General features: G+C 34.4%; 1 protein-coding gene across 3 annotated transcripts in view; it reads left to right on the forward strand.

The window, feature by feature from the left end:
* The window catches only part of LOC138713452 (brachyurin-like), a 35,097-nt gene extending 23,625 nt beyond the window's left edge, over positions 1-11,472 (forward strand). The window contains exons 3-5 of one of the 3 annotated variants that reach the window (XM_069845565.1): positions 3,063-3,176; positions 4,210-4,368; positions 11,039-11,472. In XM_069845565.1, the coding sequence (XP_069701666.1) occupies positions 3,063-3,176; positions 4,210-4,368; positions 11,039-11,218 (453 nt within the window). In that variant the 3' untranslated portion in view covers positions 11,219-11,472. Of the gene's footprint in view, positions 1-3,062; positions 3,177-4,209; positions 4,369-6,550; positions 6,851-11,038 lie in introns of those variants that run through there. The other 2 variants (XM_069845563.1, XM_069845564.1) reach the window with 2 other exon arrangements.
* Positions 11,473-11,911: the final 439 nt, after the last annotated feature.

The following is an 11,911-nucleotide window of genomic DNA, read 5'->3' on the forward strand; positions in this document are numbered from 1 at the left end:
TTTTGAGAGGTTATTTTCTTATTGTTTTTCACATTCTACGAGGTCATTTTTTCTGTTTAAAATGTTTTACGTATTATAATAACACTCTCTGGTGGAAGAAATACTGGATGCATTAGATGTAAAATATTTGTATGTGTGTGTATGCAGATCATCTCTGATATATTCTGCATGTCGTGCATGTTGCAGATAGCAGATAATCGCAAGGTAAAATGTGGAAATAAATACAATATAAATTACAAAAAGAGGCAATTGATTGTGTCTTAAAACAAAGAAAACTTCCTCAGGGAGACCTCGATTTTTCTTGGCAAGTTAGACGAGGACTAGGAAGGAACCAAAGAGAATGACATTTCCAGACTCCCAGATGAGTTAAAGAGGTAGATAACGAAGCAACATCACCTTCAGGAGCCAAATGAAAAGCTGTGCTTAAAGAAAAGCCGAATTATAAGCCTAATGATCTCTTGCCATCTCGCTTAGAAAATTTCTAGGAAAACAACCATGGTGGAAAATGGTTTAGGTGTATCAGTGATTTAATTAAACATGTCAAAGCCTTTCAAAATTCCGAAAGAACTTTAATTTTTGTATTGTAGGTATGAATCTGACAGAGGAATTTAAAATTTGACTGAATATTCCTAAATTATACCAACTCTTCTAGAATGCTATATTGTTTTGTATACTTGTATTGCTTGTTTGTAACTATTGTATAAATTTATTTGAGGTAAAAATGCTGATATGTAAGTTCCAGAACACTCTTGTTTTTTTTTTTTTTTTTACCTTCTCTCCAGAGGCGGCTCCTCAGGGCAGGCAGGGTAGGCTAAGCCTACCTCAACACATTTAGAAAAACCTGAAAGTGGATATTTATTAACTACCCCAACACATTTGGAAAACCTTATATAATTATATATTCTTGTCTAGGTGCTTAGAAATTCTTCAATTAACTATGAATGGGATTTTTTGAGGGTTAGTTGGACGTTGCTTACTGCTGGCAGTTCGATTTATGCGACAAGAATACACTGGACAGATCACGATGCGTCAGAAGGTAGGCACAAGCGAAGTTAGCCGACCTTCCACGTAACTTCAAAGCTGGCCCTGGAGTAAGCATTAAAAGAGATCGCTATTCTAAATGCTTTCTTAGCGCATGCGTTCTATGCTGAAGCCAGCGCGCTAGAATTCTGCCTGCCCTAACGAGAACCCACGAGCATTATCGAACACCTACGATTTGCGAAATTTCTGTTTGAAAGTTTCACGAGTTGGAACGTAGATTGTTACGAGTAGTATAACAGTTTTTAAACAGTGTGTTTTAAAAGATGTTTTTTTAACAGTGTATTTTAGAAAATGTGATTTTTGCAAGTACGTACTGTATATTAATGTTAAGTATATTTGGTGATTTATAGTTAATGTAAGTGATAACAATAATATTATATTATGACTGATATAATAAGTAAACTGTTACGTTGTCCGTTTTCGCGTCGTAATGACATTGAAAAGAGAAGTATTTTGGACAATGGACGACCCACTCCTGCATTAAGCTCTATTGTTCATAAAGTCAGTGCTAAAGGTGCAAGAAAATTTAATCCTTCATGGTATGAAACACTATGAAATGGAAATATAAAAATTGGAGGTTTATCTTTAGATAAGGTGGAAAAATTCAAATATCTTGGAGCAACAGTAACAAATATAAATGATACTCGGGAGGAAATTAAACACAGAATAAATATGGGAAATGCCTGTTATTATTCGATTGAGAAGCTTTTGTCATCCAGTCGGCTGTCAAAAAATCTGAAAGTTAGAATTTATAAAACAGTTATATTACCGGTTGTTCTGTATGATAGTGAAACTTGGACTCTCACTTTGAGAGAGGAACATAGGTTAAGGGTGTTTGAGAATAAGGTTCTTAGAAAAATATTTGGGGCTAAGAGGGATGAAGTTACAGGAGAATGGAGAAAGTTACATAACGCAGAACTGCACGCATTGTATTCTTCACCTGACATAATTAGGAACATTAAATCCAGACGTTTGAAATGGGCAGGGCATGTAGCACGTATGGGCGAATCCAGAAATGCATATAGAGTGTTAGTTGGGAGGCCGGAGGAAAAAAGACATTTGGGGAGGTCGAGACGTAGATGGGAGGATAATATTAAAATGGATTTTAGGGAGGTGGGATATGATGATAGAGACTGGATTAATCTTGCACAGTGTAGGGACCGATGGCGGGCTTACGTGAGGGCGGCAATGAACCTGCGGATTCTTTAAAAGTCATTTGTAAGTAAGTAAGTATGGTATGAAACACATAAATGGCTAACAGGAAGTGAAGTTAAAGCTAAGCTGTAGGTGGTCACGTTTGTTATTGTAATCTAAAGAAGGTACTTGGAATCAGATCATATTTGTAACTCGGTAAGTCTAAAGAGACTTGAAAAGAATTTGAATCCAATTTCGGAAATGTTGTCTGAACAACAAGGGTTGCAAGACAACAGTATTACAATAAACTAGAAAAAACCGACAAATTATGAAACGGCTCATTGATGTAACAGTATTGTTATGTAAGCAAGAGTTAAATTTTCGGGGGGCATGATGAAAGCGAGCTGTCATTGAATCGCGGGAATTACATAAAAATGTTCTGTAAATTTTGCCTACCCTGGACATTTGATTACGAGCCGCCACTGCTTCTCTCTCATCAAAATCTTAGTATTATGAAATTACCCGAGACTGCCCAATCAGTACACGATTAGGCAAACACGGCTATTAGTAGAATTTTTAAGTTTATCGAATTTAATGGTATTAAATAGCGAACTATGGATGATTCCACGTTAAGAAAGAAACATTGAGTATATGGGACTATTTCATCAAATGACAGTTGCCATAGAAACGCCTACCTACCACACAGTTTCTACAATGTATTAGGCAAGCCCCATAAAACCAATGATTTTTCCTTAACGCTCCATATACTAAGTAGAACCTACGATAATCGAAGACCTACTGTATTCAAAGTAAAACAATCAATTAATATCTTTATAATTAATCTTAAAAAATTAATTATCGTCCCTTAATACTCTTTATTTACACAGATGAGACACCCCTTGGCTTATAACCGAGCAATTGAACCCGTTACTATTCCAGCGTTTCGCCAAAAGCTGCCTGTAGGAACAAAAGCCACATTCGTCGGTTGGGGCCTCACTCAGGTACTTTTCATGTACTACTAATTATAATACTTCATTTAGGAGTTAATAATTTTATTATGTTTTTGAAATAGAGTTATTCAAAAGTCAGAATAGAATATTTTATTCTCAAATAAGCTCTTGTTTCAATTGTTTCAATATTGTTGCTATGGAAAATGAAATAAATAAACCAGCTATTCCTGAGTGTGCTTCTTTTAGCAAATTGATACAAGGAAACAATGCTAATGGGCTTTATTCATTTAAAAAAATGAATGTTCAGGCAGATTTAAAAGATTCAGAGCTTCCTTAGCTTGCAGTTATTCTCCTCGACTCTACTAGCATCCTCATAGAAGTAGCTAGTTTTCAGAAGTGTACACCACCTAGTTCGTCAAAGACTATCAAGAGTGCAGCATAACAGGTGGATCTACATTACACCCGTTACAGATGCTGAGTATGATGATAAAGAATCGTTGAGATGTCATGGGCACCGCAAGTATCCGGAGAAAATCCCTGTGTTGTCGGATCACGTGCTTGCTAAATACAAATTATAAACTCAGGGTATAGCTGGATTTGAACCGGGATTCTGGCTTATAAGCCATTGCTGAACCATCATTTCTGATGCTAATTAACCGCGATTAAATAATAAATATTAAATGAACCGAATTGTTACGACACATTTAAAACGTGTGAGAGAAAACGTGCCCACTCGATTACATTTAATTCTAAACGTTATTTTCATTTTCAGAATTGAGTGACTCAGTTCCAAAGTTGCCAAACTCACAAATTTTAAGCCTCTGAGTTCTGCACAGAATGACTGTAAATTACCATTTATATTTGTGCCAAAGTACATGTACTAAATACATATTAGATGATAGTAAATGAGAATTAATTTCCAATTGAGAGCATATAGTTTAAAAAAATAACGTCTAAGTTTAAACATTAATAACTCTTTTCAGTGTAACTATGGTTTAGGCAACTCTTGCACTGAGCCACATAACTGAAAATAATAAATCCATAACAGACTTCAAGTTAAAGAGTGTAATTTGTGTTTTATTAGTTTCAACCTTACATAATAAGTCCTCCAATACTACAAGCCCTGGATGTGACTACGATCTCCAGACAGGATTGCAAATACTTCTGGCTCTATTTGGACATTAACACGATATGTGTTAGCAGTGAGACCAGTTCTGCCATACCCTTCAAGGGTGCCTGCCGTGTAAGTAATACTTCACAAATTCTGTGGTAATCATTTTAATTTCCTGAATATTCAAATTATAAAGGAAGTTTACTGTAGGTGTAAGTAATCTCCTTAGACAATTTCAAGTGAATACACATTTTGAGCACGCCAGATGCAGAAACATGGTCTTCGGTATTCCGTACGTAGGGCAAATCCGGTAGTGATGCCATACTTTCTAAAATTATATTTATAACCTTTTCTCCAAAGGTTCAAAACGGCTGAAAATTCTGAAGCAATATATTTAATGTATGGGTTTTCATAATACGGGGACATTTTATTTTGCTTCAATTTTTATTGTACCTGAAGTTTTGAATGTACTTCACTCCCACTCCCTCTACTAGTAAACTTCCAACCGTTCTCCACACAGAACCAAGGCCGCGTATGCACTCAAAGTCGCCTTAAGTTCAAAGTCATAGTAGGCAGTACTGAGTTAATGAGCATAGTATGTTCCAGAAATATGTTCGCGTTTTTCAATGACAAAAAAGCTTTCAATATTGAATCATATATTCGCACAGGTACTGACGTCCGTTTGCCTACGTCGCATCCCGGCTTCTCCCACCCGCTTCTGCTCGCTCCTCTGTAAACGCAAGTGGCTGGACTATCTTAGCTCTTTTCTGAAAACATTAATTTCTGTTAGGAATTGGACGTTTACGTAATATTAGGCAACAGTTCAAAATAACTTAAATAAAAGTTTCTCGTTAAGTAATTAACTGTCACGTGATTTCCCCCCTTTCTAGACCCTGCTACAAAACCACTTGGACGGACAGTAGATAGCATGTCTGAGTAATTTTATCTTTTCGGATCGGGCAGAAATGAAGATTGAAATTACAGTACGTAAAGTACTCTTTTATGGAGTAGGTACAGAATTATTTCAACATGAGTTAATAGTACAGGAAGGCCGAAACTGGTAATTGGAATTAAGTACAATAGTCTATAGTGCGATAATATGGACAAAAGAACTGAAGCCTGTATCGAAATGAACGGTCACCATTTTAAAAAATGTGTTTAATATCTATATTATGATTATTTTTCAATTTAACATCATTCTCTAAATTGTACGCTAATGTGCTGTAGACAGTATAATATACACTGCATAATGAATACGTCCGAATGGATAGCTCAGTTCGCGAGTAAAAACACTTATTGTTAATACAGTACTGTATTTTGATTAAATAAAAACCTAATGAAAATTATGAAACTGAAAATCGCGATATTTCCTAGTTTACGTAAATGGATGAACTACTTTTCTTCCCTTCTTTCTTTCTATTTTACGCCAGTATCATCAAGAGTCCAGTCGTGGAAAGGTGTATCAAACGGTTTTCCGGTTCTCAATCGTTAATATAAAGGTATAGTCGATTAATATTAGAAAAGTTAGTAAAAATAAAATGATGTCCTGTAGATAGGCAGAACAGGTGTAGAAATTAAAGTTTCTTGGATATAAAAACAATTTAAAAAGCTGAACTCCAGGAGTCTTTCTCAGTATGTCGGTAGAGTTGCCGCGTCTATTCAGGGTGAGAAGCCGCGCTGTGAATTAAATATAAAAACACATATACCGTAAATTAAAATATAACACGTCTGATTTATTGAAAATATTCATAATCACTAATTAAGTAGGCTACAGGTAGATAAAGTTCTCAAAGTACCTATTTATAATTTGGATGTTGACTACTTAGTTTTTTAGAGTTCAAAAGAATGATTTTTTATTGGCGCGGTTTAACTCTCGTGCTTGTTTCATACCACAATCGATACATATTTTGTCTCCGTATGGACAGCAAGGCACATGAAACCGTTTTCTACTTTCGATCCGATCATCATTCTTTATTGTAAACAAGTACATAGTTTTCCCAGCACTTTTTGAACTTTTGGGGCCAGTCTTTTCTTGACTTGAGCTTTTAAACGACTGTTTCTCCTCACTCCAGTGACCCCTGTTCACATTCGCCTTTCTTTTATATTCAGTAGGCATTTTGTGTTGTAATGTACTCAAATCTGTGAAAAGAAAAATTCACCGTCATTTTTACAAATAATTATCGATTTAGTAGCGAGATAAAATAAGACCTAAGACATTTATTAAATAAACTTCAAAGTAGACATATTTATGAATTTATAAAAATATATGTTTAATTTTTTTATATTGCGTCAACTATCCCTTTAATTCTTGCAGTGCTGTCATCTATCGAAAATAACCTCTACCATCAGAACTCCAAAGTGCAGCAACTCACCCGCCACGGCGCGACATCACTACCGGATTTGCCCTATGTCTTACTGTTTAAAGTAATTTATATTAAATAATGGCCGGATTTTGCTTCTATTAAGTATTTAAAAGTTAATTTATCAAGGATTGTTACACATGATAATGCTATATAATAATTGTAAAAATTATTTGATTTTTATTTTAGATAAAAGTACACAAGATTATTTTAAAATATAATAAAATTGTTATTAGTAACTATATTAAAAATGGTTTGCTACAATAAATAATATATTAAAAGAACTATGTTGATAAATTCTCCACATGAGCGATTCCTTAACTAGAAAAATATTAAAATGGGAAACTATATATTTGCAAGACTTGTAAGAATGATGTCGGGTATGATAGAAGCCACAGATTGCCTAATCCTGATTCTGAGTTTCATCATGTCATTTACTTTCCTTTCAAACAACCGATCGTTCACTTATCCCCACAAGGAAAAGGCCACTGGTGTGATGTGAGAAAAGTGAAGCTATCACGGGAAGAGGCCACCCCGACCGACCCACAAAATAGGAATTTTTTATCCACAAATTTAAGTACATCATTACCCAAATGTGGTGATGTCTCATCTTGCATCGTCTGTTGTTGCATTTTTTAAAGTAGAGAAACAACATTCCTGAAGCGCAACAGGTGAAGATAATTGCATGAGTTCACAGTTAAATGTTCCATGATTATAAGCGACTCCACACCTAACATTAATTCTAATCGGTAGAATTCTAATCGGTACCCCATATTCTGCAATTCTGTTAATTTTTCTAGAACGATGAAATATCTCTACATCACTAAAAACAACGATAAGCAAGAATTGATCATCTTCATCGTTACGCTTAAAAATGTGAACAGAAAATTGCTGAAGAAAATACTAAATTTCTTGAAAGATTTTCAACTTTTCAGCATTTACTTTCAATTATTTTTGTTTGTATGTAGGCCTACTAATGATCTTTATACTCTTTATTCTACTATTTATTTTCGTATTGATTTACTTGGATTACAGAAAAATAAATTATTGTTCAAGTTTCTGCTGAAGCAGCAGGTCCTCCTGCTCTTCTCTGATGCAACACACCATTCGTACTAGATACTGGTTCAACCACCGTGCACAGTACTCTTGGTGTGCATTTGATAGATATTTGTGAAACTGAGGCTGGAAATGTCTCTTTAGGGTCACTGGTGAACTGGTTTGCAACAGCCATACGCAGACATTGCCTACTGCAGTTGAGAAGACATTGTTGAAATGCACAATGGCATGATTCTAATCAACTGCAACATTTGAAAACGATTATTTTTTTCATTATTTTTCAATCATACACAATAAACTGACATATGAAACAGTAGACTTCGTAGTAGTAGTACACCGTGTCTAAATTTTTTCGCATGGTTATAGAATGTAATACCAAATGGATTTTATTTGTAATGACATCAACAAGCATTTGCTGCGTTCAATAAAACAATTCAGTTTGATTTAACCTTTTACTAGCAATAATATTTTATATTTACGTATATCACTTTTAGCTAAATAGACACGTAGTTACTGAATATCAACTGAATCAGACTAATACTGTAAGGAATTTCATTGCAGTTGATCAGAATCATGCCATTGTGCATTTCAACAATGTCTTCTCAACTGCAGTAGGCAATGTCTGCGTATGGCTGTTGCAAACCAGTTCACCAGTGACCCTAAAGAGACATTTCCAGCCTCAGTTTCACAAATATCTATCAAATGCACACTAAGAGTACTGTGCACGGTGGTTGAACCAGTATCTAGTACGAATGGTGTGTTGCATCAGAGAAGAGCAGGCGGAACTGCTGCTTCAGCAGAAACTTGAACAATAATTTATTTTTCTGTAATCCAAGTAAATCAATACGAAAATAAATTGTAGAATAAAGAGTATAAAGATCATTAGTAGGCCTACATACAAACAAAAATAATTGAAAGTAAATGCTGAAAAGTTGAAAATCTTTCAAGAAATTTAGTATTTTCTTCAGCAATTTTCTGTCCACATTTTTAAGCGTAACAATGAAGATGATCAATTCTTGCTTAACGTTGTTTTTCCTTGTGGGGATAAGTGAACTTTCGGTTGTTTGAAAGGAAAGTGAATGACATGATGAAACTCGAAAACAGGATTAGGCAATCTGTGGCTTCTATCATACCCGACATCATTCTTACAAGTCTTGCAAATATATAGTTTCCCATTTTAATATTTTTCTAGTTAAGGAATCGCTCATGTGGAGAATTTATCAACATAGTTCTTTTAATGTATTATTTATTGTAGCAAACCATTTTTAATATAGTTACTAATAACAATTTTATTATATTTTAAAATAATCTAGTGAATAAGTTGTAGTTACGGTGTATTTAATTTAACGACGTTTTGAACTGTAGAGGTTATTGAGCATCATAATTTGATTTGAATAAGAATATGAAATAAATTTCCACTGGACGCATCTATGTAGAACAAGTGACTTCTTGAAGATGATAAAAAACCACAACGATAATGTTCAAGATTATAAAAACTGAAAAATAAGATAATAGCGACAATAGAATAAGTTGATATAGGATGTGAAACAATAATTTTGCTGAGGTTAAGAGGAACTGATGAAGATGAGAATAGTATTAATGGTAATGAAAATAAAAATATAAGATTTTGACGAAATTCAAAGAAATGTTGATGATGATGATGATGATGATGATGGTGCTAATGTTGATAATAAATGAACTTGATACTAATATACAGGTAATATTATGCTGTTGGTTAGGAAGAAATTACAAGAGAATGATGATGGATATAGGTTGACAGTCAATGAAAGAGCAATTTATGAATATGAATATGGTGATTATGGTCATTATAGTGTTGATGATGATGATTATGATTATAATGAAAGGATAAATTGATGAAGAGAGTGGTGCTGAAATAGAAACATTTGATGGTGAAGATAATGCAGTTGCTGCTGCTGCTAATGATGGTGATAATGATGATGATGATGATGATGATGATGAATGTTGAAATTGTTGATAGACTAATTATATTTTCAATAATTACGACATTTATAACAAATATCGTTTTGATGAAAATAGAAGAATACCTATGAAAAAAAAAAAAAAACCTGTGCATACAACCATTAGACTGTGAGAATGAAGAAGAGGAGTTATTCAGAAGGAAATAAACACTTTTTTCCGAATTTGAATGCTATTTATAAATAAATGAGTTATGAGTTATGAATAATTCGGAGATTGGTTAGCTGAACAATAAATTTTTACTTTTTGTCTTGCTCCGAAATAAAAATATGTGAATATTACTAATATGTGTGCCGTAAATCTGAATTAAAAATCCAAATTGTCCCATCACGTACCATTTAATAATACTGCTACTGATAAAATTACAACACACTAGGGATTCACAATGCCTCATAGTACTTGAGAAATATTTACTGGATACAAAAATGATGTCACATAGTCAAAACACAACAACAATAAAAATTTTATGCGTATAATGAGAAAAATCTCGGAATTTGAACTCATCATTTCGACGGATTTTCTGGACGACTTCCATTTATAACTAGATCCGGGACTGTCTTTTACAAGGAACCAACGCTAGTCTGCATGCATGTTGGTTGATGACCTTCCTTTATATCGCCTTTTCATTTCAGATATTTATTGATGAAATCTTTCCCCATGCTCGTCACTTACCGCCCCAAAATTAGGAAGAAAGAAATTCAAATGAGAATATAAGAAGTGTATTTTGAGATACATATTACACTCCACTTTCTCATATGCACTTAACATGGTTTCCACAAGTTCGATGTAGTTATCGTCCCTAGAATTTCCAAAGAAATTTGAGCAAACATCTTTGAAAGCGCGCCAAGCCATTTTTTCTGAAACGGAAAGTTTTTTCTCAAACAAAGAGTCACCTGATACGTTAGTGTCAGGCTGAAGAAGGTGCCATCATTGTCGGCAAGAAGCTAAATAGTTCAGCTTTGACTTTTGTGAGATTTAGCCAAGCCTCTTATGAGGTCATTTAACTCCGATTGTGAAATCATATGGAGCTTTTTGGACTCTATAATCTCAGAACCAAAGTCAGGAGTGAAGGAAGGTCCAGCTTCAGAGGAACAGTTCGATTCTTCGCCCAAGTTCCAATTTTCAGGTGATTTAGGTATCGGAAGAGAACCGGTGTGCTTAATAGGGCTAACGGCTGAGGGCAAATTTGGATATACAATGGAGTGTGTATTTTTTAAAGTAAAGCCTGACACTTTTGTTAAACAAAAATAACAGTCTGTGACATGGTCTTTTTATTGTCACCATACCATCGGAATAGCAAATGTTATCGAAGGATGAGAGCCAGTTTTAACAATTTCTAATATGGAGTTATTGATTTCAATACTGTCTTTTCCATCATGTGTTCAAAGGGCGATTCTGGTGGTCCGCTGTTTGTGGGAAACATGCAGTGGGGAATGAACACGCGCAGCTCACTGAACTGCAGCGGCTTATACCCCATAAAATTTATTGAAGTGTCGCGCTTCTCGAAGTGGATCAGAACCACCATCAGCAGAGATTACTATAAGAAGAGAACCACCTGCAGAATGTGATATAATTTCATGTCTAACTCTTTTAACTTTATTGTGATTCAGCTTAATTATATAAAAATAAAGTTCACTAAATTGTAAACTACTTCCACCTATGAAACAATACAATTAAATGATAAGCTGATATAACTATATTTCTGGAAATAAAAAAGTACCTATGGATTCAAACAGCTCGCCAAACATACAGGTGCCACCAAAATTTTACGGTCGTAAGTGAATGTAATGTGAATGTGAATGTGATGTAATCTCACCTTGCCAGATTCTATAAAATATAGAACTCAAAGAAGTGCTTTATGCCAACTATTATGTTCGCTTTGGATGAATTATTATTTTTACAGATATAACCAGAGATAAGTAATGAGTTCGATTAAAAGTGACCACTCTATAAGAGGGACAAACTGACCAACGAGAGGCTTTCACTCTTGTCTTAGCAGTAGCTCAGGCAATAAGGCGGACTTCATAGTTTTCGCAGGGTTTGAGATATGTTGAATGATAAAGGGATGTCATAATGTACTACAATTTCGCGAACGTAATATATTCCTTTTCTACTGTCGACGTTTATAATTGTCATTGTTACATTATTGACATAATTGTCATTAATATCATTATTGTTACTATCTGTATAGAAAAAGACTATGACGTTGATGCCATAATAGTTAGAAATATTAATCAGAAAAATATTGTTGTGAAAGGATG

Source organism: Periplaneta americana, chromosome 14 (genome assembly GCF_040183065.1).
Source record: "Periplaneta americana isolate PAMFEO1 chromosome 14, P.americana_PAMFEO1_priV1, whole genome shotgun sequence".
NCBI classification, from domain to species: domain Eukaryota; kingdom Metazoa; phylum Arthropoda; class Insecta; order Blattodea; family Blattidae; genus Periplaneta; species Periplaneta americana.